The 26,768-nt window shown below is 43.1% G+C and overlaps 4 protein-coding genes across 10 annotated transcripts; 2 read left to right on the top strand and 2 right to left on the bottom strand.

The window, feature by feature from the left end:
* Nucleotides 1-1,373: 1,373 nt before the first annotated feature.
* On the top strand, nucleotides 1,374-11,887 carry epn1a (epsin 1a). Of its 4 annotated transcripts, XM_018735803.2 has the most exons (14): nucleotides 1,374-1,457; nucleotides 1,788-1,839; nucleotides 3,210-3,351; nucleotides 3,580-3,671; nucleotides 3,887-4,045; nucleotides 4,263-4,391; nucleotides 4,863-4,983; nucleotides 5,348-5,544; nucleotides 5,931-6,002; nucleotides 6,644-6,727; nucleotides 6,918-7,179; nucleotides 8,772-8,933; nucleotides 9,076-9,327; nucleotides 10,291-11,887. In XM_018735803.2, exons 4-14 carry the CDS (start codon nucleotides 3,603-3,605, stop codon nucleotides 10,794-10,796), a joined length of 2,013 nt encoding a protein of 670 aa, XP_018591319.1. In that variant the 5' UTR covers nucleotides 1,374-1,457; nucleotides 1,788-1,839; nucleotides 3,210-3,351; nucleotides 3,580-3,602; the 3' UTR covers nucleotides 10,797-11,887. The 4 variants fall into 4 exon arrangements, with proteins under 4 accessions (XP_018591319.1, XP_018591297.1, XP_018591303.1 ...); XM_018735781.2 differs by lacking the exon at nucleotides 5,931-6,002; XM_018735787.2 differs by lacking the exon at nucleotides 5,931-6,002 and having other exon boundaries at nucleotides 3,577-3,671.
* A 2,801-nt stretch (nucleotides 11,888-14,688) lies between these two features.
* On the bottom strand, nucleotides 14,689-18,975 carry foxj2 (forkhead box J2). The gene is made up of 10 exons (XM_018735897.2): nucleotides 18,894-18,975; nucleotides 18,345-18,653; nucleotides 17,862-17,936; nucleotides 17,450-17,545; nucleotides 16,919-16,999; nucleotides 16,570-16,735; nucleotides 16,344-16,463; nucleotides 16,138-16,239; nucleotides 15,588-15,944; nucleotides 14,689-15,329 (listed from the first exon to the last, which is right to left on the bottom strand). Exons 2-10 carry the CDS (start codon nucleotides 18,648-18,650, stop codon nucleotides 15,217-15,219), a joined length of 1,416 nt encoding a protein of 471 aa, XP_018591413.1. The 5' UTR covers nucleotides 18,651-18,653; nucleotides 18,894-18,975; the 3' UTR covers nucleotides 14,689-15,216.
* Nucleotides 18,976-19,496: 521 nt separating this feature from the next.
* Nucleotides 19,497-21,519, bottom strand: isoc2 (isochorismatase domain containing 2). Its single transcript, XM_018736301.2, has 6 exons — nucleotides 21,373-21,519; nucleotides 20,612-20,736; nucleotides 20,240-20,452; nucleotides 20,000-20,070; nucleotides 19,785-19,902; nucleotides 19,497-19,671 (listed from the first exon to the last, which is right to left on the bottom strand). Coding segments are annotated over exons 1-6 (594 nt in total). The 5' UTR covers nucleotides 21,374-21,519; the 3' UTR covers nucleotides 19,497-19,605.
* Nucleotides 21,520-21,837: 318 nt separating this feature from the next.
* atg12 (ATG12 autophagy related 12 homolog (S. cerevisiae)) lies at nucleotides 21,838-24,556 on the top strand. Of its 4 annotated transcripts, none has more exons than XM_018736430.1 (4): nucleotides 21,838-21,975; nucleotides 23,165-23,301; nucleotides 23,419-23,481; nucleotides 24,401-24,556. In XM_018736430.1, the coding sequence occupies exons 1-4, from the start codon at nucleotides 21,873-21,875 to the stop codon at nucleotides 24,452-24,454; spliced, it is 357 nt and encodes a 118-aa protein (XP_018591946.1). In that variant the 5' UTR covers nucleotides 21,838-21,872; the 3' UTR covers nucleotides 24,455-24,556. The 4 variants fall into 4 exon arrangements, 3 of the variants coding, with proteins under 3 accessions (XP_018591946.1, XP_018591955.1, XP_018591937.1); XM_018736439.1 differs by lacking the exon at nucleotides 24,401-24,556 and adding an exon at nucleotides 24,223-24,304 and having other exon boundaries at nucleotides 21,839-21,975; XM_018736421.2 differs by having other exon boundaries at nucleotides 21,841-21,975; nucleotides 24,315-24,556.
* The last annotated feature ends 2,212 nt before the right edge of the window (nucleotides 24,557-26,768 follow it).

Raw genomic sequence — 26,768 nt, 5'->3', positions numbered from 1 at the left:
CTGCTGTCTTGACATTTCTGTTTTTTTTTTTTTTTTTTTCTTTATAGAGCTTTATATTAGTCTCTATTATAAAAATCTATATATCAAGTGTAAACCTAAGCGGGTAGCTCGCGTCACTTATAATGAAAAGTAACACACAGGATTTTAGCTGTAATTTGCACCATTTCCCTGTAATACTTTCAGATGGTTGATCTGGGAAATTCAAATAAAACACGATTGAACAAAAAGTATCTCCTGACATCGATTCCTTGCTGAAAGAAGTATAATTGCATTTGAGAGGAACACATAGCGGTGTTTTGGTTGGAATAAACATGTACAAAAATTACATATGTGAGACTCGACACAACATCAGTTGACGACAGCAGTTTGTAGGATGCTTATTTTGGGGCTGCAAAAGCTCTTATCAACAGCAGTAGCAGCAGTATGATTCACTATCGGAGATACACACGAGTGTTTCGGTCACACAGCTCTCGTTCGCTCCAACACGGTCACTGTGCACGACCGTCCTGCGCTGCGCTCATCTTCATGCAGCATCAATACTGTAACGACCCGCGTAACTTATTGTGTTTAGGCGGGAAACCATTTTCCCGCCCAAACACAGTAACGCGGGTCGTTACAATACACTCCTTTCCTGTACCGCTGTAAAAACGTTAGATTACAGGAGAAATTCTTTGTCAAGAGGGCACTTCAGGTAAAGTTAGGGATAGTGGAGCGCGAAGGTGTATTTTGTAGCGCTGCAACAACACGGGCGGTGTGTAGGAGCCTCACACGGAGGCAGGACTACTGGCTAAGTGGGCGAAGTCTAGCCGCGTGGGGGAATTTACACGCACATAACCCACCTACTGTGAGGAGACCGAACCGAACGCATGTTGCCTCTGTGAGGGCACAGATGGCCAGTGTGTATATGAGACCGGTACTACAGTACAGACAGAAAGGTGTTTATGTCCACCATTAATACCACTCGTGCTTCACATTCATTCCATTGCTAGGATGCCCGACACTTCTTTTAAGATACTTTTCCACAATGCAACGAAAGCAACGGCTTATATTAACAACGAGTGACTTGCAACTGTTATTAAAGTGGATCTGAAGCAAGAACAAGTCGGTAAGTTCATACATTTTTTTCCGCTACACATCATAAGTTAATAACATGCGAGAAGTTTCAAATATAGGGGCACAATCCTTCCCGCCAAAAGCCCTGCACTCGGCACGCTCAGTCTCGCGCGCACTTCCAGCAGTCAGCCCCTGTATCACTGTTACTGATATTTCATTGCTGTTATTTTAATATTCAATACTACGTGGCGCATTTCCAATATATTTCGGCATGTTTTATTCAGACCGCGCCCCGCTATGAATATTCAACAGGGGCGAGTGCCAGAGGGGGCGTGGCTTTTCGTCATCGGCAAGCGGAAGCGGAAGCGTCGCCATCTTCTTGTACCCATTGGAGCTGCTGCGGGGTCAGTATAGATTTAATATAGATAACAACAGCAGCAGTACTTTGATCACGGCGATTAAAAATACAAGCGACTTAGAGAGATAGCGAGCGTTTAAGAGGGATGTGTGTGTAGGGAAGGAAGGCTTGTCACTTATCCTGACGCGTGCCGTGCGGCTCATCTCTCGCATGATACTAGCTGGCTAACTTGTCCACCAGTCTGAGTCTCTGCAGCGACCGCAGACTTTTAAATGAGTGAGTGTGGCCGCATGTCGTGACCGCACCACGCCGCGGCGCCGTGTTCCCCGCACTCACTCACTGTCTCCTCGTTCGTGTCCCCCCCTGTGTCACACAGGCTCTCCATGCCGCGCTGCCTCCGCTGACGCGTCGCTGGGGGGGAGTGCATGGTAAGTGGCCAAGCCGGCCGGAGCCTATATTTATTTATTTATATTATACAACAAGTGAGCTGAACAGACAAGTGGTGGTGTTTCCATGAGGAAAAAGTGAAAAACAAAAGGTGTCACGGATTTTCCTGCACAAGTCTTAGTTCAGGTTGTATTGACTATTGTTGCTGTGGCTTGATGGGACTGGAACCTGCTGCACTGGCAGTGACAGGGACCCCGCGTGCTGCTGCTCTCCCTCTCGAGGACCTCGTGTTTGACAGCGAAAAGATCCTACTGATGGACTCGGCGATGCTCACGTGGCTGGGACGGTAGCGGATTCCTAGCAGTCTGGCGGGGACACCTGCGTGACGGTGGCGTGGACTTGGACCAGGCTGGCAGTGTGGAGTGTGAGGTGTCAGCCAGGCCTCATTGCTTCATGGCAGTGAAACTGGGTGCACCGAAAGCCACGTTATTCACTTCTAAAGATCAGATTGGAGAAAAAAAATTGCAAAACAGTGAGCACTGACAACTTCACATTTTATATAGGTTGCGTAAAGAAACATTAGTTTCATTACAGTGTCTGTACTGCTGTAGAAATGGAGATAATGTTGTGTAGATGCTATCAAAGCACACCAGCCATTTTACTTGCAGTTTGAATAAGGGTGTTCTGAAAGATCGCAATGTGTTTATTATTATTTACTTATTTTTTTATAGTTGTTAAATGCTTGGACTGTTTTTCCTTTTGGACCCAGCTTCCCTGTGCTGAATTTGTTCCGACATTTGAATTTTAAGAGTGAATACACTGTGGCCTTCCAAGCGCTGGGACTTTTTAGACTGGAAGGGAGGAAGACTTGGGTTGGCCACGATGGGTAGGGTTGAAGGGAAGGCGGTGAGGTAAGGCTGATAGAGAGCGGGAATGGATGGCTGCTCCAACATATCAGCAGGGAGGGGTGAGATTGTACTGTATCTCCACAGAAACTCTTGATAGATAAGTTTCGTGAACTTTGACCCAGCCTTAAACCTTCAGACTTGCATTACAGTATCTGCTTATTCCTGGCGTCAATATGGGATTAGGCTGTGAATGTAGTTTGTTGTCCACAGCTAATAATATATACCATTTTGGCTTTTTATTCCGTGTGTTTGGTTTTACAAGTAATTGAATTATGGCGGTATCTGTGTGACAGTCCTTATATAACTATTTTTCAGATCTGTAAAGCTGCATGTTGAAGTAGGCTCTCTAAAGTGTAATAGTTTCATGCTGTTTTTGCGCTCATGCTTACCTAATTATTTATTTCTGAAAATAAGGAAGTGAAACTTGCCCGAAGTTCCGTGTTGCATGGTGGAGGCAGTCACCGCACAGTTCTTTTCTCAGTGTGTTCTCTTTCTTTTGGCAGTTTTGTCTCCCTAAACCTTTGGTTCCGGGACCCAATGTCGTCGTGGCGAGATAAGGATAGAGTGAGACAGAACACTCCGTGAACGAGTGGAGCCAGACAAAGACGAAATCTCAGCAACCTCCCCACCACTCTATTTCAACAGGTGTGAAAATTGAAGAAAGATGGCAATGTAGTAAAGGTCTTAGTAGATTCAGGTTCCTGTCATATTTCCACTTTCAATTACAGACATACATTTCCTTCTACCCACTCTTCAGTAGTCTTGTCTCCTATTCTGTCATCCTGTCAGAAGTGGTTAGCTGCACTGTCTGTTAGTCAGTGATTATTCTGCCTTAGTACTTTTTCACTGTCCATTTCTGACACATCTCAGCAGAACTAGACGGCCAGCCGGTTGCCATGTCGACCTCATCGCTTCGGCGACAAGTGAAGAATATTGTTCATAACTACTCTGAAGCGGAGATCAAGGTATGAGTGTTTCCACGTCTCTGCTTTTCCACTCCCACTTCTCCGCTTCCATTAATTTTCTCTTGCGATTTCCCTCATACTTTTTTTCGTTGACCTTCCACTCTGTACTGGTCTCAACAGTGGTTGTAACTGTACTATTTTTTCCCCCCATCTGTCTTTCAGCTGTGTGCATCACTCTGTCTGACATTCAGGCTCCTTCAAATATTTTGTCTTAGGTAAGGGAAGCGACATCTAATGACCCCTGGGGCCCATCCAGTTCTCTCATGTCCGAAATTGCGGACTTGACCTACAATGTGGTGGCCTTCTCAGAGATCATGAGCATGGTCTGGAAACGCCTCAATGATCACGGAAAAAACTGGAGGCATGTCTATAAGGTGAGACTGGGGAGAGAGGATGTGCTGCAGAAGTTTAATAACTCTTCATGTTCGAGATTAGTGAGGCCTGAGCAGAGTTGTTTTGATATTTAAGCTGGAAGTCACATTACTGGTGAAAAGGATTTTGTCTTTGAACAGTGTTAAGAATTCCATCAGCTGCACAGGGCTTATTTTGCTGGGCTCAGTCGCTCATTATTCCTGTATTGTCTTGTTCCAGGCCATGACCCTTATGGAGTACTTGATAAAAACAGGCTCTGAGCGTGTTGCCCAGCAGTGCCGGGAGAATATCTACGCAGTCCAGACACTCAAGGACTTCCAGTACATTGACAGAGATGGCAAGGACCAGGTACTGTCTCTTAAACACTGCCAAGCTGTTGGTACACGCGCGCACACACACACTTACACGCTCTTTTGGCAACTTAGTGACTTGTGCAGACCCACGGGTAAATGGGCAAGTATAAACCTAACAAAATGCACTTATTGGTCTTCTTTATCTTACATTTATATGTATTTGTTTGGCTGATGTTTTTCTCCGAAACGACTTACGTCGTTAAGCTTTTTAGAATTATTTAACCATTTATACAGCTGGATAATGTAACTGGAGCAATTTAAAGTACCTTGCTCGAAAGTATTACAGCTGGAGGTGAGATCCAAACCTGCAGTCTTTGAGTCCAAAGGTAGCAGCTCTAACCACTATTCTATCAGCTGCCCCTTATAAGAAGCAATATATGGCTGGATTCACTGCTTTTAGGGGAAAATTAAGAAAGCACATAAAAGATTTCAGAAAGACTTACTGCTTTTCTCCTTGATTGGTTAGGGAGTGAATGTGAGGGAAAAGGCCAAGCAGCTGGTGACGCTGCTGAAAGATGAGGAAAGACTGCGCGAAGAGAGGATTCACGCGCTCAAGACCAAAGAGAAGATGGCACAGACCAGTAGTGGTAGGAGCCACACATCCTTCCCCATTAGGCTCTTCACTTAAATTGGGACTGAAGTATGACATGCTGTTGAGACTTCTATCCAATTGTGGTGATGAGAAACACCCAGTCACATATGGTCAAATATTGACATTACTGAACAATGCAATGTGAGGTTCCATACTTGGTGGTATAATTATTTCTTGTTTTAATTCTGTGTATACATGTTTTGCGATCATCTTCCTGGTGGTTTTTATTACTGCATTCACAAAGGTGTTTTGTACAGAGTATTTGGTATTAATGACAGTGTGTTAAAGAGTATAGATCAGTGTCTGCTTTGTTCTTTCACATTCTTACTTTTATTTCCTTTTTCCCTTTTCCTCCTCAGCCTCCTCAGCTCCCTCAGTTCCAGGTCTGGGAGGGGGTGGGGGAGGGGGTGGCGGAGGAGGTCTTTCGTCCTTGGGCTCTCACACCCAGGGGTCTGGGGGCGGAGCTGACGCTGAGCAGGCGTGGCCACAGAGCTCAGGGGAAGAAGACTTACAGCTGCAGTTGGCTTTGGCTATGAGCAAAGAGGAAGCTGAGCAGGTAAAGTTACAATCTGTGAGGACCAGGACTGACCTGAGCAAAGTACCACTTAGGCTTGAGCTTCAGTGCTGAATGAGCTCATCCACAGGTGTCAAGACAGGGCTTAGTAGTTTCTCTACATAATTCAGCCCTGTCCTGAGCCGCTTGGTTTTAGAGTATGAATGCAGTAACATGGCAGTTAGTTCCTGCACCAGTTTGTAATCTGCAACATTCACATTGCATCTGGGAGTAGCACAGCAGCAGTAGAGCTGACTTACTCGTAGTTGAGCTAAGAGACTTGCTACTTTGGCCGTTGGTAAGGCTTGTAAGCATCTTCTGGAGGTAGCGAGAATAGAGGCCTCCTGGGACTGTCAGTCTCCTCTCACACCTGTCAATCCTAACCCCAGTCTAGCCTTGCCCCGTTGGAGGATGCTGAGCTCCGATGGGCTCTCTCGCTCAGCAAGGAGATACACGAAAAGGTCAGGGGTCGGAGGCTGCATAGAAGTTGTCACGATTGAGTTAATTTGCTACTCTTGAAGACTGAATCACAAATGAATGAGCCTAGATTTACTCAATATGTCTAAATACAGTCAGACAAATAAGTTTGTACATAATGTTAAAAATGATTTTATGCTTAAAAAAATTGGTCAATGCTTTGTATTAAAGTTGCAAATTTTTTTAGTATTTAGAAATTTAAAATTTATAATTTAATGGTGCAAATGCCAGTTCAGTTGCTTATTTGTCTTTCTGTGTAAAGGCTACTATACGAACATAATTCTAGAAAAAGAAAAAAATTCAGTATAATACTAGGCTATAATTGACGTTTAATTTTATTGGAAGAAAAAAAACTATAGCTTTAGTGTTTTATTCTTTTTCCCCGAAAGTGAAAAATTAACTGAATTCAACACTGAATTAATCAATCGGCTTATACTTGAGCATGGTGGACCAATGTGAAACTGTTCTAATAGCACTGTTTTTGTAGAACATTCTGGTTAGTGTGCCAGTTGGTATTTCTTAGCCATGATCTGAAACGGTACGTAGATTAGTGTTGCAGCCAGTGATGCAGGCTACCTGATTGTGGCAGTTGTCATGGCTGATGTTGTTGCCTTATGGTTGACAGGAGGAGCGTCTACGTAGAGGCGATGACCTGAGACTGCAGATGGCCATTGAGGAGAGCAAGAGGGAGAAGCCTAAAACAGAGGAGGTGTGTATGGGTTTGTGCTGTGCATCTCCCAACTAGCTTGCTACACTTCCTCAATGGTCTTCATTGTGGCATTGCTTGCTTAGTATGGTAGTCTCTTATTCTCTTGAGTCTTCTGAAGATGTCTTGTAAGCTTGTTTCCCTTGGTCCCGAGACTGATTAGGCTGTATAAATTTCTTCTCCGCTCTCTTAGGGCTCTCTAATGGAACTGAGTGCTGTCGACCCTTGGGGTGTGCCAGCTGCTCCTCCAACAGTTGCATCTGCAGGTCCCTCCCCACCCCCGAATGCCACTTCTGCCTCCGGCCCATGGGGCCCCTCAGACCCCTGGGGTGGATCTTCCCCTGCTTCACCACCAAGCACTGACCCATGGGGTGGAAGCGGGACCGCAGCAGTCCCCTCATCTGACCCGTGGGGAGATTCCTCAAAGACAAACTCAGACCCCTGGGGCACTACAGGTATCCATTTCATATGTATAACTTTTATTTCAAACTAGGTTCTTATACTCTTGCAGGGTTCTGTGTGTGCATTTATTGAATTTCAGTGTAGTTATTTGGTCAGAACAGTCATTTCAGATATTTATTTTAGGTTTTTAGTACCTCTTTAAATTCTAATAATCCAAATGTAGGCTTTCTTTACATTATGAGCAGGAGTTGTTGCTGTAAAATTGCTTGTAAAGTAAATTCTCTTAAAACAGACTTGTAATTACGATTCATTTAAAAATGAACTGTTCCTGCACCACAAAGTGTGTTTGCCCTCAAACAGACAAAATTCCTGCCTTATTCTTTAGAGCAATTTCTAATTCATATCCTTGTCCATATATCAGGACTGTTCTGGACACCTTTAAATCTTAGGCTTCAGAACCATAACTTGTATAAAGATTTACGTGCACCCTTTTTCTACTTTCTTTTTCCCTTTCCCTCTCATCATTCCTCTTGCTATTTCCTTTTTAATTTGCCGTTTTATTCAGTTATTCTCGGGCACCACAGTGGCACAGTGGGTAAAGTTTGCATGTTCTCCCTGTGTTTGCTTGCATTTCTTCCGGGTGCCTTGGTTTGACTCCAAAGTCCAAAGATGTGTTTCAGGTGATTTTTGTGATTCTGAATTGCAACTAGTATGTGTATGTATAAGTGAAATTTCTTTGCTTTAAATTTATAACTGGTATATATTTCTTTTGTACTGTAAAGGACTTTGAGAAGATTCTTTTAAAGGAGGCTTATGAAATGATATTTTTATAGCACTACATGAGGTGATTCTCAAAATAATTATTAATGCTACTAACTCAGCTGAGCTTTTGTTCTAGTATCATTTGTGATATCTGTAAAAATAGATTAATGTATTAGTAGTAAATCAAAGTAATTCACAATATTGCCTTTCAAGGAAATTCTGTGCATTTAATCACTTCAGGATTTAAACTTATAGGAAAGGCTTTACTTTGCCTTTCTGAATTTTCAACGTCTTTTAGCACTTTCTTGAAAACTTTGCTTTGTGATGATATGATAGATCATGATTCTGCATTATGGGGATAAAGTCACAAGGTTTCTCTGAGGTGCTTGTGCATATATGCATACAAGATAACTGAGATGCACAGGAGAAAATACTTCTGTGGAAGGTGGAGAGGTTGTTCACCTTGTGTGCTGATTCATGTCACCATGGCTCATACTTTGAACTGAAATTTCTGTTTTCTCAAGGCATTTTTCCATACAAGTTGATAGCGCGTTATAAAAGCGTTGGGGTACAAATGACATGTACTTGTGTTAATTCTTATAATATGACCATTTGCTGTGTGGGGGACGCTTTTATATTTATTTGTACCTTCAATTAATTTGAAACCTCATTTTTTATAAATATTCATTGCAGTAAATTAATGATTAATTAAAGCAATCAAGCCAGCGGACTGAGTTGAAATAAAAATCAACAGTGGGCCATTCAGTGATGAGTTTGAAATATCTGCATTGAACAGAGGAAAGGGAGGAACCAGTGTTTTTGTGTGTCACATGTTAAATTTCTTATGAGGTCACTGTGTAGAACTTCCAAATTTCTCTCGCAGCTGTGACTCCACCCAGCTCGGATCCCTGGGGAGCCAGTGTGGCCCCGGTCTCGTCCTCTGGAGCAAGTGACCCCTGGGGAGGAGATGGAGGGACTGTAGCCACTGAGTCTTTGACCTCTGACCCATGGGGAGCTCCAGCCAAACACACTACTAACGGGACAGGTAGATCTCTCTTGGTTTCTCTGTTAGTGCCCGTTAATTCCTTTTAGTCTTCCAGTAGAAAAGCTGTTCAGTTTGTGGTGTTGGTGCATTACAGTAATGCCAATCATTCAGTATGGTTGACTGTACAATTCTCTCTTTCCAGGAGATCCTGATGTTAAAGGGTCCACAGGAGTCAGTGGGGATGGGGGAGGAAGTACAGGATCTCCTGTGCCCTTTGACCTCTCATCCTTGGGCTCCTCTCTTCCTGTGAGAAAAACACCGGAATCATTTCTTGGTCCAAATGCAGCACTAGTGGACCTGGACTCTCTGGTCTCATCCAAGCCCAAGCCCAAACAAGCTCCTCCTCCTTCCATGTCTGCCCCATCTTCACACAACCCTTTCCTACAGACACAGGGTATGGCTCTAATCAGCAGATGCAGTTTTATTTCCCCCCCCATTTTTTGATTTATGGTCTGGTTTTCAAGTAGCAAATATCCTGTGGTTCATGTGAACCATGCTAAAAGTCTTTTAGATATATTTCCCTACTTCTAATCATTTAAGTGTTTTTAGAGTCTGAAGCTGTTTAGAGGCCAGGGATATGCAGAATTATTAAACATTAGTTGCTCCTAGGGATATGTAAGAATACATATTTGCCATAATTTACCCTTACAGCTCTACTCTCAAATGATTTATTAAAAAAAATCAGCCTACAGCTACATACTTTACTCACTCAGTTGTAGAAGGAATAAAACACTCCAAAATTAAAAGGAAGCCACAATTTTTTTTTATTAGTGATAATTTAAAAAAAAAAAAAAAAAGATTACTTTAGATTTACAATTTCATTTAAAATGTTTTTTCAGTTCTGTGCATTTGAACAAGGTGTGAAAGCCTTTTCTGGCCCTTAGGCAGTGATTTCACAGAATTGTTTCGATTGCAGGTCTGTTTATCTTCATTTAATGCACAGTTGAGAATTTAAAGCCTTAATGTTATGCCATACTGACCATTTTGATTTTTAGTGACTGAACTGAAAAAAGTTATTCATCTCATAATTCTTTGATTGCAGGAGAAAAAGCTCCTCAGATTGTAGGCATATTGTGCATATATGTTTCTGAGGGTTGATCTTATCATTCAGCACTGGTCTCTGAAAAGTCAGTATCAAAGGAAAGATTCTTAACAGAAAGGTGCAGTTATCAGTTATAATTGCATTATTTGGTAAATGTCTTACCTGTGAACTCTCAAATCTGGTATTTAACCAGTCTCTACTGTAGTATTTGCCTTTCTCATGGCTATTAGAGATGAATAATCTTTGTGTTCCTTCTACTCTCCTTTTTTTCCCCTCACTTTTTCTCTTATGTCTTACGTTCTCTCTGTCACTTAGGTGCCTCTTCAGCCCCAAGTATGGCCATTACCCCAGGTAGTACCATCTCCAGCCGGGGTGTTTCTCCCACTCCTCCGCCTACGTCCAACCCGTTCGGCTCAACTCCGATGGCGTCCATCTCACCTCAGACATCCTCACTAGGCCTCAGTCAGCTTCGCACCAGCCCGGTGCCACCCAATCCCATGCTGGGCACCCCCCATGCCCAGATTCCCCCTCCAACTCTGGGAATGGTCCAGCCTGGCATGCAGATGCCTGGCCTGGGAGTTCAGATGACACCACCACAGATGGGTCTCGGGATGGTGCAGTCCAGTCCCATGGGCATTCCCTATGGTGGGATCTCCCCCATGGCTCCACCAGGAGCCACCATCCTCATGGGTCCAGGAGTGCCGGGGCAGCCTCAGTTGATTTTGGGTGGGGGAACAGGTGGAGGCGGTGTGATGGGAGCCAGTGGAGCGGTAGGCGGGGGAACAACCACAGGAGCAAGCACTAACCCTTTCCTTCTTTGAGAAACTTCTCATCTCTATCCTCATTAACACAATGTATGTGTCTGAATAAAATGCGTGTACAACTCTATATTTAAAAAAAAAAAAAAAAATGTGGAAAACGGAATCAATTTTCTTGTTTTCTGAAAAGCATTTCAATTATTTTGTTTATGGTTTCTCTTCCAGAGTGGAATATATAGGGAGGGACAGATTTATTTATTTGTTGTTTTATTAATGTGTTTCACAGTCCTTTTCAGTTGAAGAGTGAAGGACAGAGGAGAGAGGACTAGCTCATTAAAGTCACTATTGAAAATTATTACTGCACTGGAAACAGGGAGGGTATGGAAGACAGTTTAGCTTTGCCAATAACAAACTGATTTCGTTAAAACTCCCATCCTTCTCGCTCTCTCTCTCTCTCTCTCGCTACCCCACTAGATGAATGACTGAGCAGTGTATGTGAGAAGACGGCTGGTTCAAAACATAATGACTGAAAACTCATATTAATGCAAATCTGGTCAAATTGCAAGAGTAGCCGTTTTCTTTTTAATCTAATTTATTTTTTATCATTTTTGACTCCTGGGAACAAACAAACTAGAAGTATTCAACTGTTCATTAAATGCTGAATTTCTTTTGCTGAGATTTGAAACAGTGATTCAAACATTCAGTAGGCTGGTGAGGGGAAAAATGGAAATCAATTTGTGCGTGTGTGCGTGCGTGTGTGTTGGGGTGGGTGAGCATGCCTGCCTGCGTGAGTGTGTTTTATCTGTGACCAGGCCTGTTTCCATTCTCCCTTGGTCTTACTTGATCACAGTTGAAGGTTGCAGTTGGAAGACACATGAAATGTATTACTTTTCTATTCTTTGGTCACTTTTTTCCAATGCTCATCAATTTTGGAATTAAAATGAGATATTAAAAGGGTCTTTGTTTCAGATGAATTTTTAATTTTTTTTTGGTTCAATGAAAGCTTTAGTTTCTCTTTGTCATTTTTCCTACCTGTTTGTCTGTTTAGTCTCATCACTGGTCCCCATCTCCAACAGTAAATGTACAACAGAGGTAGGGAAAACTGAAGACAAAGAAACTGATGCTTTAAAAAATCCGACCAAATAAAATACTATTTGGAGACTGAAAACCATGCTGTTATTTTTTTTGTTCAAGTTTCAATGATTGTCATTTTACAGTGAGCGATATTTCTCTTATCGAGTCAAATTTGTGCAATGTTAATCACGAACATACACATTTAAACACAAAAAGAAGAAATTTAACAAAATTACAGAGGTTATGAATTAAATCTTATCTCTGCATTTGAAAATCCTTTCTTTTGACAAAATATATGGTTACTAGTGGCTGCAGTTTCTGCTCCGGGTGCCCAGCTGAATCTCCTCATTCGCAGATGTTCCCTTCTCGTTGCTTGTGCTTCACACTCAAAGCCCTCACAACTTGCAGTTGAAATGACTCATGAAAACCTCAATGACGCGAGAATGATAATACTGACTACAGCCGCAGCCAGTCCTTCAAAGTCTTCCCTTCTAATGTCCTTTTCACGATGTACCATTGTATTACGGTCGTTTTGAAAAACGATTACCCCAAGTAGCCAGTTAACTATAGTTGGAAATGTCGTACTGTAAGCTAAAACATTCTAGTTAAATGCATATTTGGAACTGCGTACGTACGCTGCTTTTGAGTATCGCAGTAGAAACCATTGAGGTGTATTAAATCTGTCCATTTCTGAGGCCCTACTGAAATTCATGCACTCTGTGGACATCTGAGTGCCCTGTCCTTTGACTGGAACAAAACCTCTCTGCTCCCCAGCACCAGCACCTGTATTTTTTTGGGTATATATCTGGCAATGACACTAGAGAAACTGAAGTGGGATTTTTGAATTTGACTGCTATTGACAGTGAACTCCAAAAGGGAGGAATGGAGTTCCCTGATGGATTTGTGACGTTCCCGTCAAAGTTCCGCACAAGACAGCTCATACAACGACAAGGCGATAGTCAAAAATAACAAAATTAAAACGCTCCCATTGCCACTGGGCTCAAGAAGTGGCTGTCTGAAAGAGTATTGGATATTGTAACGACCAGCGTTATTGAGAGTTTGGGAGGGAAACGGGTTGATTGTAAATAGTTGGATTGTGGGTAAGATGTGAATAAAATGTTCAACCACTGGGGGTGCTTATGGGGAACATAACAGGGTGACTGGCACTGGGAAAGAGGTGAAAGCCTGGGGGATGTTAAGTAGCCTGGCTTGAGGGTAAAGGTCCTTCAGGAAAAAGGGTCTTCAGATCAAGAGTATTATTTCCCTGTGTGCTGATGTTCTAATGTTCATAATGAATGCTGCTTTAGTGTCCTTCTTTGGCCCCTGCGGCACGCCACAATATTTTATTTTTACTTGCTGATCAATCACAGTCTTTTAAGAAATGACTTCCACCAGACTTCTATAAATATCTACAGCTCCACGAAAGTTGAGAAACAGCTCATGACACTGAACAACTCCAGTGGTCTGATTTCTGCGTTAGACATTATTTTATCATGTGTTCCTGCTAGCTCTTTTGATACACTGAAGGAGACTTGGGAACAGGACCTTGACTTGTCTGTTATTGCTTATTATGAATGGTCATCTATACGTGCTGAAGTCCTTCCTGCCCGCACCTCCCTCAAAATCCAGGAACGAAACTTCAAGCTCATTCACGGGATCGATCTCACGCCGGCGCCGCTTCATAGGATGTTCCCGGGGTCATCTCAGTTCGAAATCCAATGCTTCTCCAGACACTTTAATACATTTATTCTGGGAATCCGATATAGATACAAGAAGTTTACTGGACTAGGGTTCACACAACCATATCGGAAACCATTAGCAAAACGTTCGATTTATCTCGGCCTATTTTCTTGTTAAATCACAACCTAAACATCCTTCTGGATGATGGTATGGTATGCAAGCTGACTACTATTACATCAGGACAAAGAAATGTATTTTAATGTTACAGTGTAAAGAGGGGTGCGGTGGCGCAGTGGGTTGGACCTCGGTCCTGCTGTCCGGTGGGTCTGGGGTTCGAGTCCCGCTTGGGGTGCCTTGCGACGGACTGGCGTCCCGTCCTGGGTGTGACCCCTCCCCCTCCGGCCTTACGCCCTGTGTTACCGGGTAGGCTCCGGTTCCCCGTGACCCCGTATGGGACAAGCGGTTCTGAAAATGTGTGTGTGTGTGTGTGTGTTACGGTGTATGTTGCAAGTTCCCCCCGTAAAAGTGTGGCTGACTGAAGCGTTTTGATTTCTCCCCCTTGAAAAACCGACATTTGATTTACATGACGATTCTGTCGAATCCTGGAATGTCTGGACACCCTTCTGGAAGTTATAAGAAAGTGCTGCATAATATACCTGTGATAAATTGTAACCTTTCTACCCTGAGCTCTCTCTCTATGTACATGGGTATACTTGGTTTTTCTTGTGCTGTGCATAAAACCAACGAAAACAAACTGAAAGAAAAAAAGCATTCTGGTGAAATGATGTAAGTGTATTAAAATCACATTAAAGTGACATAACTGGTTTTGGGAAACCCAGCTTTTGTTAAATAAAGGAGCTCTGTCCTGGCGCTTTCTCAGAAACTCACAGGGACAGCAATAACGAAAAAGAAGCTGTTACTCGTGGTGTTTTTTTTAATTCGGCGATACGTTGACACGCTGGTTTATTATCACCAACATCATCTACGTAGCTAAACCGAACAGCAGTATTTACGCAACACATTGATACTTCTTAATACAAATACAGGGAGCCACATAACACAGTGTGGGAAGTTTTCAAATGCAACAACCTTTGGTGTGGATTAATATTTCGGAAAAGTTTCCGAAGACCTTATGCACAAAAAAATGAACAAGAAACATCCTCATGAGGATCACTGGCAGCGTTCATCATTTCTTTTGCATATTACAACTACACCTGTAGTCTCTGCTTGAATACACATAAGAGCTCAGTCAGTACGCTGATACTCATTACTTTAATGCAGAAATATCACTCTGTGCAACAAGGGGGTTTGTTTTATTCGGCAATTAATAGGAATAGAAAACATTTTAAATGTTGCAAAATTGTATTGAAATATGGCAGCCTATAATAAAAACAAACATAGTGAGTAGAGAGAACATCCTGTTAGTGAGGGTTAGACTTAATATATGTATGTATGTATGTATATATATATATATATATATATTTATATGTATATGATAAAGCTCATGTGATGGTGCAGAAAGTTACTGTTAAAAGGCATTACAACATTGTGTGTTACAGCAATAAGTGAAAGATCACAATCCCCTCAAGTGTTTTCCTATGAACGTATGAAATGATCAGTCAAAATCTGTAAAACATACAGTATCTTCGTTATCAGTGCAAAGACTGTGCGAGAGTACAGTACCGGTGTGAAAAGGTCCTAGTGTCCGGTACTGTCGAAAGGCTGTCTTTCAGACGATCAGCGAATCCCAGTCGAAGTCGTCCTGGATCTCCTCGCTGTTGCTGTGCATATTCTTTATCGGAGGTCGGCTACTTGGGGGCAAAGGCTGAGGCTGGACATGTGCTGGTGGAGGAGACAGGACCACAGCAGGAAATATTCTGCATTAAAGGACTGGCTTGTTGAATTCCAGGAATTACACACGCGCACCTTGGCGTCGAAGATGTCATTTCTCTCTACCGCGACAGCTATTTTGATGCATTGCATAAAAGCACAGAACATCCGTAAGAAACAATGACATCTGTGCCTTGGACTTGAAACGTCTCCTGTTCCTAGATAGCTACTGATGTAAGAGGCCCGGTCAGTTTACGAAAACAGACTTACTGTCTGATGGTAGAGGTATGTTGTGGGCGGGCTGGGGCGCTGGCGCCCTCTGAGGGACGTGCTGAGGTGGCGCGGCCCTCCTGGGTAGCAACGGTTGAGGACCACCGGTGGTTGGCAGCGGGGGAGGGGCTGTCAGTGGAGACGGGTGGGACAGGATGCTTAGAGAGGGAGGGCTGCTAACGGACTGATTGAGAGGTTGAGGGATCGAGGGAGGCACGGTGACGTTGGGGCTGGGGGCGGAGCCTATTAGGCCCTTCTGAGTGAAGAAGCGGTTCAGCGAATCGCAGAGCGAGGTGAAGAGCACAGGGTCCAGGGCCCAGTCGCAGACCTCCGCCTGACGCATGCTCTCCACCAGATCTGAAACAGAAAGACTGTCACACTTAGCAGAACTTGGTGATGCCACATCAGGATTGGACGCTGGGTGTCTCAAACCAGCTGAGTCCATTTCTTATAACTTCATTTTTCAAAAAGCTCACGGTGCCCATGCGGTTCAGACAAGCGTTATCAAATGAACCCTCTCGACCGTGTAACATAATAATACGTTTCTAACCAGGATAATTTGAGAGGTCAATATTGGCCCAGTCCAGGTTGCTGGCGATGCGGAAACTCTCCTTCAGGGAATCTGTGGTGCTGAACCAGTCTGCTGGTAATACTGAAAGAGATAGAGTTAGTACAGTGTGAACTACGCACGCCTGGTGATGCTTCCATGTGTGTGTGTGTGTGTGTGTGTGTGTGTGTGTGTGTGTGTGCAGTTACCACTGGTGGGCTCTGGTCTGCCGGCTTCAGGTGGGCAGTGGTGCGGCGAGAGCGGAGGGAGAGTTGGGGTGTGGAGGGGAGTCTGGTCGCTGGACGTCCCAACAAAAGGAGCAGCGTCAGCTAAAGAGGGAGGAGGCAGCCAGAGAAGGTGGAGAATTATGAATGCCCCACACACACACACACACACACACGCACAGAGGCTGTGAAAAAGAGGCCTGTGGCTTACACTGCGAGGTGACTCTCTCTCTCACTGTCCTGCAGAGGGACTGGAAGGAGGCATACAGGTCGGGGAGGTTGAGGTCAGCGAAGGAGAACCGCGCCAGGGGATCGGCAGGGGGGTGCGATGGGAGGGAGGCTGGAGGTACGGGCGCTGGGAGAGGGGGAGGCCGCTTCTGTGATGACGTCAATGAAAGAAGCAACAGGTCATCAGTTCGTTGCAGCTTGGAACAATAGACGCAGGCAGATGAGAGCGAAACCAGTGTAAAGACCCAGAAAGAACTTATATATTATTCATCGAAGTCTCACGCACGACACACACACTGAGCACCATTGCGCCGCCACTCCATATACTCTACCTTACAGGCAGAAGGAGAGAAGGATTCGCTCTCCACCGAATGTACCACCTCCTCTTCCTTCTTCACAGGCCCCTGGCGGACCTGGGAGACAAAGGAGAGCCTGTAGCACCTCAACGCAAAACAGACAGAGCCGCCCGTCCGGAAAGAATTCGCGCTCGCCGCGTGTGTTCTGACAGCACGGAAAGGACAGAACTCGGAACTCTGACGTGGGTCGGACCGGCTGTTTTGAAACGGAATTCAGAGCTGAAATTAAAGCAACAAACGGAACATGAGTCACCTCCCCCCACCCCCACCCCCGACTCAGGGTTTGACAGGTAAAACATCATAAATGCAGAATTGGGTAATAGAGTCATTTTCATGTTGCTTTTATATTTCACCTGTCTGGGAAGTCTGCTGTGAGGAAATTATGCAACACATTTCTGCAGCTCGCCGCTTTTGTATTATGCCTTGACTTGTTTTTTCAGACTAAAAATGACTCCTTTGCACCTAACAGTTCCTTGTATATACCAAAGGGCTTCCGAAGAAACTAACCACCTCTTTTTCCTCTGAAGGATAAGGTCGCTTGTTTCCGCTCGATGGGGAACGCGTCACGTGTTCTGGCGGCGAATCCATTGTCCAGTAGGAGCCCTGGAAATTCAAAAGTAATGAGCAGTTGAAAAAAGAGACCTCAAATAAATAAAAAAAAAAATTCATTCATTCATTTACTCGCTTAAGCTACTTGTAAAGATTTAGCCATTTATGCAGCGTCGTAATTTTTTACTTGTTTCGATTTAGTGCTTTGGTTAAGAGGAACTGCATCAGGAAGTGAGATTCTAACCCTGGTCCTTTACATGCTGGTAATAAAGTAATGCTAATGCTGGTATAAAGGTATAAATTGCTTTAGTTGGAACATAATAATAATCTGAAATATATTAACTGTCCAAAAATTGCGCATTCTTTTCACCTTTCCAGGGTCCCCAGGGGGGCGAGGAACTTTGCGGAAACATTTGTTAAGGGAGAGATTGTGGCGAATGGAGTTCTGTGTGAATAGGAACAAATATTATTAGATTATTGGTGTGAACATTTCACCGGAGCAACTTTAAGCCAGGGAGCCTATTTTACTGGCACACACTGGAGACACAGTTCACACACACACACACACAGACTAAAGTCGCTTGTCCCAAGTGGGATCTGGGCAAACTGGAGCATAGCCCGCCAACACAGGGCGTAAGGCTGGGGGGGGGGGGGGGGGGGGGAGGGGTCACACCCAGGACGGGATGCCAGTCCATCACAAGGCACCCCAAGCGGGACTCAAACCCCAGACCCACCAGAGAGCGGGACCCGGCCAAACCCGTTGCGCCACCGCACCCTCCTTAGACACAGTTCAATCAACAGCAAAAATAAAAAGAAGAAAAACTGATGTATGGCTGTTACCGCAACGGTTTACCTTCCAGCCCCTCCCTCCCTTACTATAGTATGGGAACTGTTCGCTGATCCAGGTGTATATGTCGTTCAAGCTTAACTTCTTGTCGGGGGCTGCCCCTATTGCCATAGCAATGAGATTAGCGTAGCTGTGGGGGGGCTTCCCTTTAATTTGAGAGGGAGAGGATGATGGAAATGACGAGGGAACTTCTCTCTCCTTTCCTTTCTTTCCTGCTCGTTCTCCTCGCTCCTTTCCAGAGCGCAGACTGCTGATTCCCAGTGTGGGCAGCCAGTCAATACTGGTCAAACTGGAGTCCAAGTCTGAAGTCATAGTCTAAAAGGTGAGTCATTAGCGGACAGAGACAGTCGTTGAGAAAATAGACATTGCAAAAAAAAAAAAAATTTACAGAAATACATGTTGCACTCACTTGACACATAAACAGCAATGCACAAGTGGGATAAGCATTCGTAAATAAATCCACATTACACTTATGATCCATAATGCTTTAATCACAGGTTGCTTTTCATGAAGAAAACAAAGATTTATATGAAGCAATCATAAAGCCTTACCAACCTTTCCTCCCCAGGCCTAAAGGTGTAAATTTTTACTTGTCTTCATCAACTGCTTTGGGTTTAAGCATAAGCTGGTGTAATTGTCATCTTCTACCCGCAGCTTCTCAAGGTCTGATCATGAATTTGAGAATTTTCTTGGCTCCGCAGTGAATGTTTCCTCTGTCGTCCACAGGTTTTAGTTTGGGGGGAAGAAAAAAAAAAAAAAAACTAATCGCAAAAAGTTGCTTCCTTTTCTTTCTCTTTCCCCTCCCTCTGCTCCAGCTTTTGACGTCATGAACTCCTCCTCCTCCTCCTGTGACATACTTTCATCCCACCCTCTTTTCTGTCAAACAGCTACGCCCCCTCTTTCTTAACCACTTGTTTTTTGCAGCTTGGTGTTGAACATGGAACAGTACTGAAAGGCTCAAACATGTCAGTAGGTTGGAAAGTCATTTCTGGTAAAAATGATTTTGTCATATTCAGAGCCAGTAACAAACTGATTACTAGTTAATACAACAAAGCATCAGGAGACATAATAGTATTGCGTGCATCACTTGTAATTTATCCTAGTGCTTTCTGTTATTTCGAAGACAAAGACAGCTAAGTGGTTAAAATCAGACTTTTTTTTTTTTTTTTTTTTTATTGACATTTTCAAGAAACAGTTCTTTCATTAGTGTCCATTCACAGTGTTCTGGTAAATTGCCAGATATTTTAACTCCTTCAGTCTTTCCACTTTAGGGAGAACCAAAGAAAGAAAGCAGGCCGGTGTCGGGGGAGGGGTGGGCCAGCAGCTTCTGGATCTGAAAGAGTTTGTGTTCAAGCATTCAGTAAGCATAACATGGACTCAGAGGTACAAGTCGTACGTGAATAGTAGGGATGAGTGAAAACAATGTGAACGGACTCTCTATTGTACCTCTTTGAAATTGGGATGTTTGGCATCCTGCACAAGCTGCAGCAGAACCCCTTCTGTGGTGGTGAGAAATGCCCCACTCTGCTTCAAACGGCTCAGGGCAAACAATCGGTCCGTCTGGCTAGGATGAAGAAGGAAATATACATGCAGTGCATTGAACATACGTGAAAACAAGAACAAAGAAACCAGAGACTGAGATTTATTGCCTTTCAAATTACCTTCTAGAAGAGACTGCATCTGCAACAATATGAACCTCAACACCCTTTTCCAGCAGGTCATAGGTTGTGCACTGATGGAGGGGAAAAACTGCATCACCTTTCGGTCAGGAAGTCATTATAGCGTTGTACATAACGGTGACATCACCCACAGTGAGCAATACTCCAGAAGTTTCACTGGTTTTACAACGAATGACTTTTCCAGTATTAGCAGAAACGGTACAAAGCCATGATCTTTCTTACTGCAACACAAGCCTGAGCTTCGATTCCACACAGAATAGCTCTCTTTGGACACCCAAGCTCCTTCAGCTCCTTCTGCACCTCATCAGTCAGCATGGAAAACTGGGTTTTGGAATGAGGTCTCAGGTTTGATGCCCCCAGCTCCGGCACCGTTGGTCCGAGGCCCTTGGGGTACTGCTCCGTTAAGATCGGGGGGATGCCCAGAATTTGAGAGGCCTGGGTAAGAAAACAGGACGAAAACAAAGATTTGCACACGCACGCACATCATGACCGAACTGGATGTGCAAGAAAGGTGACACCGCAACACTCGTAACACTTCCTCCGGCGGCACAATTTCGTCACTCCCGACAGCAGGGGGAAGGCGCAGCGCGGTACCTGCAACACTCTGGCCGCGTTGCTCACAATATTGCCAAAGTGGACAATATTGGGCCGGAACTTTTCCTGCATGTCACACAGCAGAAGAACAGTGTTCTTCACTGTTAGCCTGCCAACCGATGCCACTTGGGGGGGAAAGAAAAAAGGAGACAATATTACAGAACGGGAGCACAGCACATCCCTCAGGATTCCTGGTTTATCATAAACTTTATGCCCCACTTGAGCCACATGCTGCAATTTTTAAACCACACTTTATCCACCTGAGGTGAATCACTACCAGCACACATTAGAAAATCACTTCTTTCACACTTTACTGCAAGATAATCTGAGAGAAAATGAGTCCATTCAAATTGAACTCAAATCTTCTAACTAGACATGTCAGCAAGAATCTCCAGTAAGTTTTTTTTTTTTTTTTTAAAAAAAAAAAACAAACAATGTGCTACAGCAATCCTCTGTGTAATGCAAATTATCATTATAACATTTATTACACAAACAGAAATGTGATGACACCTTACTAAAACACACATTCACGTCACATGTGACACATTCCACCTTGCTAGCTGGTTAGCCACCTAGCTACTGCAAAAAAGAAAAAAAAAAACAGAAGCTGAAAATCCATTATTTAAATACAAAACAGGCTTCACACGTTACGTAAAGATTAACACAAAAACATCAGCGAGTGCCGCTGAAAAACGAACACAGAAAGGCCGCTCCGATAATGTAATGTCACGAGCGCGTGAGAGATGAGTCCAGAAACTTACTGTTCGCCGCAGCGTGCCGACCTTGTGATTGGCCAGAGAGGGCGGCTTTACCGACACTTTACTGAACCCTTTCAGCCAATAGCCGCGCTTGTGCAACCAGCACCTGCTCTTTCGCACACATCACTTTGTCTGCACGGGGTAGAGTTGAGGGAGGTGGAACTTCCGGTTACTGATACTGAAAAAGACTTGAAATATGTGAAGGTAATTCCTTTTGCTTCATACACGATAATTACGGGGTTTAGCGTTTAGCAGTTGGCTAAAAACATGTCACAGCACTGTATACTTCAATTGCGGTAACCAATAAAAATAAAAGTACAGGAAGACTGACGTTGATTGCAGCCAGTTAAAATTAAGTGTCAATATAAACGAATTTGATTGGATAAAATTCAAAATGACATTTCCTTTGACCAATAGACAGACACATTTCTCATCTTACCCGTGGTGGATGTTGCGTAAAAATAAGGTAGTTTTTTTTTTTTTTTTTTCCCCGGTTTGCAAAGATGTCGGAAACTGCAGAGTCCCCCACCGAAAATCAGAAAGATGAGTCTCCTGTTGTGCAGCCTCCTCCTGAAGATGTCGGCTCAAATGAAGAGAAGAAAAAAAGTGAAGTATTAATCTAAATGTTTTACTAAACAGTGATCTGCTCAGTCCTAAATTTAAACATATGTAGCTTTTTTTTGCATTTTTATTTTTTCTACCGTTTCCGTAAATATGACGCGAGTGGAATGACTGACAGCGGGTTTAGCCAGTGGTAAGAACAGCCCAAGAGAACGTAGCCAATCAGAGGGGACGTTCGATATTGTTGTGGAGGGTCCTGAAAGGGGAAAAATGTGTGTTCTTTTAGGCTAGTTAGGCTTGTGTTTTCACATCATGGGACATAAATTCAGTTTTTTACAACGTTGAGATTGCGCTAAAGCTCACTTTTTTTGTGCTAGAAGCCCTGCTAAAATGAATTTTTAGCGGTTGAGATACATATTGTTTAGAGTTGGTGTCAAACAGAGCCTTCATCATGACATGTACACCTTCACAATATTATATACATGGGATGAGTTCCAGTACAAAAAATAACCTCACACATGATGGGTGGGTCTGCAGCTCCAGATCACATCGCAGAAAAAGTCCCAGGCAGGACTCCAAGCAGTGCTTCAAGGAGACAGTGGGTTTGGCCCATCCATTATCATTACCCACTACCACTTCTGGATGCTCATCTCATGCTGCGACGAACCAGATCATGAGCAGCCTGTGTGTCGTATTGATGCTCGGTCATAGAGTCTGCCCTTTTCGTGTGTTCTACTAACCTTATTTGTTAAACTAGGGACAGCTGGTAGTGTAGTGCTCAGAACTGCTGCTGCTTTTGGACCCAAAGGTCACAGGTTCGATCCCCACCTCTGGCTGTAGTACCCTCGTGCAAGGTACTTGCTCCAAATTGTTCCAGTAAAATTACCCAGCTGTATAAATAGGTAAATAAATGTAAATAGCTTAACACTGCAAGGGGGGGCAGTGGTGCAGCGGGTTTCACCGGGTCCTGCTCTCCGGTGTATCTGGGGTTCAAGTCCCGCTTGGGATACCTTGCGATGGATTGGCGTCCTGTCCTGGGTGTGTCCCCTCCAGCCTTATGCCCTGTGTTGCTGGGTTAGGCTCTGGTTCACCACAACCCCACTTGGGACAAGCGGTTTCAGTCAGTGTGTGTGTGTGTGTGTGTGTGTGTGTGTGTGTGTGTTCACACTGCAGGTCACTTTGGAGAAAAGCATCAGCTAAGTGAATACATGTAAATTGTCCCACTCTTGCACAGTTGATGTTCTGCTGAAGGCAGTTGGAGACACTCCGATCATGAAGACCAAGAAATGGGCAGTGGAGCGAGGACGGACCGTGCAGTCGCTCGCCCTCTTCATCTCCCGCTTCCTCAAGCTGGACCCCAGTGAGCAGCTGGTGAGACTCGTCTCCAGATCGTGCGCCCGTCCCTTTGCTTGTCTTTCTGACTTTTGCACACGTGTCTGACGAACGTGGTTTGAATGAACACGCCTTCCTGTCTTTCCCCCCCCGCAGTTCATATATGTCAATCAGTCTTTTGCTCCATCTCCTGACCAGGAAGTCGGCGTTCTCTTTGAAGTAAGTGTTTTTTTTTAAAAAAAAATTATTTGAAACACCTGCATATAGAGCAATAATTTATTGGATGCATAGTTCTTTGTTACAGTAAATAAGAAAAATTGTGGTCAAAGGTAAGTTTTAGTGTTTAGTGTCTTTGTGTTGTTTAGTGGTCATTTTCTTCTGGAATCACTTTGAGGGTGACTTTTTTTTTTTTGTTTTTAATATATCACGCTAATGTCCTTTGAATTTTAGTTTCAAAGCTAATATTTTCTATTCCATATGTTTTATCCTTTAAGATATAATATAACATTTGAATACTTTTTTAAATCCTGTTCTTACTGCACTCATGACCATTAGATAACCGGCAAACATCCAGTTTGTCGTCATGCTCCCATAGTCTCCTTTTTTGCTGGAATAAAGTGGAAAAAATGCTTTACCCCAGAAGGTCCAGACTGAAATTAATTTAAAGAAAAACATCTGACCTGGAAAATTAGTTTAGCCTCTTTGCTAGATCTAGTAGTATCAGTCTTCAGTGTTTAATAGCATCTTCAACTGAATAGTTATAGTTGGTCTGTGTTGATACTGTACTTAAACATGTTGACTTTTCAGTATGCTGCTGTCATTCACTGTGCATGAAGACTTACTATTCTGTCTATATTAAATTTACGTTATTGCATGTCATAGTTGTTACAGGATTGTTAGAAAATCATACAACTGGTACTTTCATACTCAAAGATATCACTTTTCTCTGGGTTTTCACAGGAGGTGGAATTGGTATAGTATTTACGTATTTTTCGACAGTACCGTCAGTTTTCTTAGCGATGGTTAAGTTGCCATTTCTTTCTCCTGTGTAGTGTTTTGGCAGTGACGGGAAGCTGGTTCTGCATTATTGCAAGTCACAAGCTTGGGGGTGATTTTTTTTTTTTTTTTTGCCCCCTAGTTGTTCTTCCTTCCCTCCACCCCACCAAGAGGCACTGCACATCCCATAAAGTAATGGGCTCACACTTACCCAGTGATCATTTTCTATTATTGTTCTTATAATGTGCAGCATTTTTTTTTTTTTGTATATAACCCATTGTAAATAAATTCATTCAACTACTGGTGTTTTATCTCCTGAGTTGTTTTTTTTTTCATTTGCTATTGGATTAGATTCATAACTGACAGGGCATTAAAGAAGCGTTAACTGCAGTGAGTGTATCAGATGTGGTGGGTTAACTCAATATCACCCTGATTTCATGGATCGTCACATCACATTAGTACTCACTTGGGCAGAGAGGGATAATTCTTGTAAACAGAAACTCTAATTAAACTGCACTGGGCCAAGAGAGAGACGAAGAGGGGCTACTAATACGTTCTCTACAAATAGAGGGAGGGAGGGAGAGAGCGAAAAAAGAGTAACAGATGGACTTAGAGGGATTACATGAAATCTGGTTGGGTTTGTGGCACAAATTCCTGAGAAAGAGCGGAGAGACCCGAAGAGCTGGACCAAAAAGAAAGATGTAGAAAAGCCGAGAGGGGACTGGAGCTGGAGGGATAGGAATTGCACTAGCAAGGTAAGTAATCATGAGTGTTGAATACAATTTTAAAGACCTTGGTAGTCAGAGTGATAGATAAAAAGTCAGAAAATGGTACTGGCAAGGAATGGATAATTTAGATCCAGTTAATAAACTGTCCTGAATGGTAATGGCAGTTATAGACAGCAGTTGTAAGAGGTATTGTGAGGAAGAACAGAGAGCTGGATGCTTGACAAATACTTAAAATGATGGTTTTATGTGCTTTTCATTTTTAGTAGAATTCTAATGCGGTTCATGCCTCGCAGGTCCTGGGCTGTGTGTTTGGATGTGGTTCCGAATCCAACTTACTCTGTGTGGAGTTTGCGTGTTTTCCTCGTGTTCATGTTGATTTCCTCATGCAGTGAAAAGGCACTGTATTTTAGGTATGCTTGTCAATTGAAATTGTATGTACGAGTTAATGCATGTGTGTGACTGCCCTGTAAATGGTTATTAATGGTTATTTATCTTGAATTCAACAGTAGTGTTACAGTTGCTGTTGTACTAACAAAAGCATCATTTATATAAACAGTAAAAGCAAGAATACAAATTGTACATGTGAAGTTGCCATATGAGATTTTCTAATAATCTAGGAGAGAAGAGTATTTTTAGTTATTCTCTCACTCATTCACATTATTAACCCCTTATCCTTATCAGGGTCGCTGGGTTCTGGAACCTATCCTGGAATCACCGGGTGCTAGGTGAGGTGGGGTACACCGGGGACAAGACGCCAGTCCGTGATGGAGTATGAACATTTTATTTGGTATTAGAGTTACTGAAGGCTTATATATTCTTTTAGTAATGGCATGTGTAGGTTGAATAAGGGCAGAATTTGAACGATTTGGGCTGACAAGCAGAGGTCTAGAAATTAAAAAGGTAAGTCTAGTGTCCTCTTTTCAATGAGATTATATTCATGTTAGAAACCCATGTCTAGATCAGATGAATTGTCCCTTTACTTAAACATTAGCATTCATTGTTTAGATTTATGCTAACCGACCAAATAATTGTTCATATTCATCATACGGTGTGTGTGTTCCACTGATGTATAGATGAGGGACCCAGTGTAAGTAGTGTATCTAGTAGTGTAAGTCACCACGGTGAATAAGATGTGTGGGATGATAACACTACGTAGAGTTCATTGGAAGTCACTTTGGAGAAAAGCATCTGCTAAATAAATGTAATGTAAATATTGGTTACCATTATTGATGTCTTCAACTGGAATCCAAGCTTTGTAATACTTCTTTGTGTTTTCCTCATTTACATCATGGCCTATGAATCAACAGAAAAGCAGAGGATAAAGGAGGTCTTGGCCACACTCAAATAACACAACCAGATTAAAGAGGATGAAATAAAGATTACAAGACAAGTGAGAGGTAGTTTGAGAGATCTACTAATAATTCCACCAGATTCCAAAAGGTAATCCTTATATTTTCCCTTTGTTTTTTTCCCCACTTTCACTGCGTTAAAGAGGACACAAAAGAGAGCTTCGATAAGTCATTTATTCACTTAATTAGTGTGAGTACTTTCAACGCTTTAAAAAATCTTGTAATTTACATTTATTCATTTAGCCGACACTTTTTCTCCAAAGTGATTTACGAAGTTTCGCTGTTTCCAATTATTTACCCATTTATACAGCTGGGTAACTTTACTAGAGAAATTTAGGGTAAGTACCTTGCTCAGGATTGCCACAGCAGTAAGTGAGATTCGAACCTGCTGCACAGCTCGATGGTCAAAGGCCTGCAGGATTTAGAATACATG

The sequence above is a fragment of the Scleropages formosus genome, chromosome 18 (assembly GCF_900964775.1).
Source record: "Scleropages formosus chromosome 18, fSclFor1.1, whole genome shotgun sequence".
In the NCBI taxonomy this organism is placed as follows: Eukaryota; Metazoa; Chordata; class Actinopteri; order Osteoglossiformes; family Osteoglossidae; genus Scleropages; species Scleropages formosus.
Note: the sequence above shows the minus strand (reverse complement) of the source record. Positions and strands in the feature narration are given on the sequence as shown.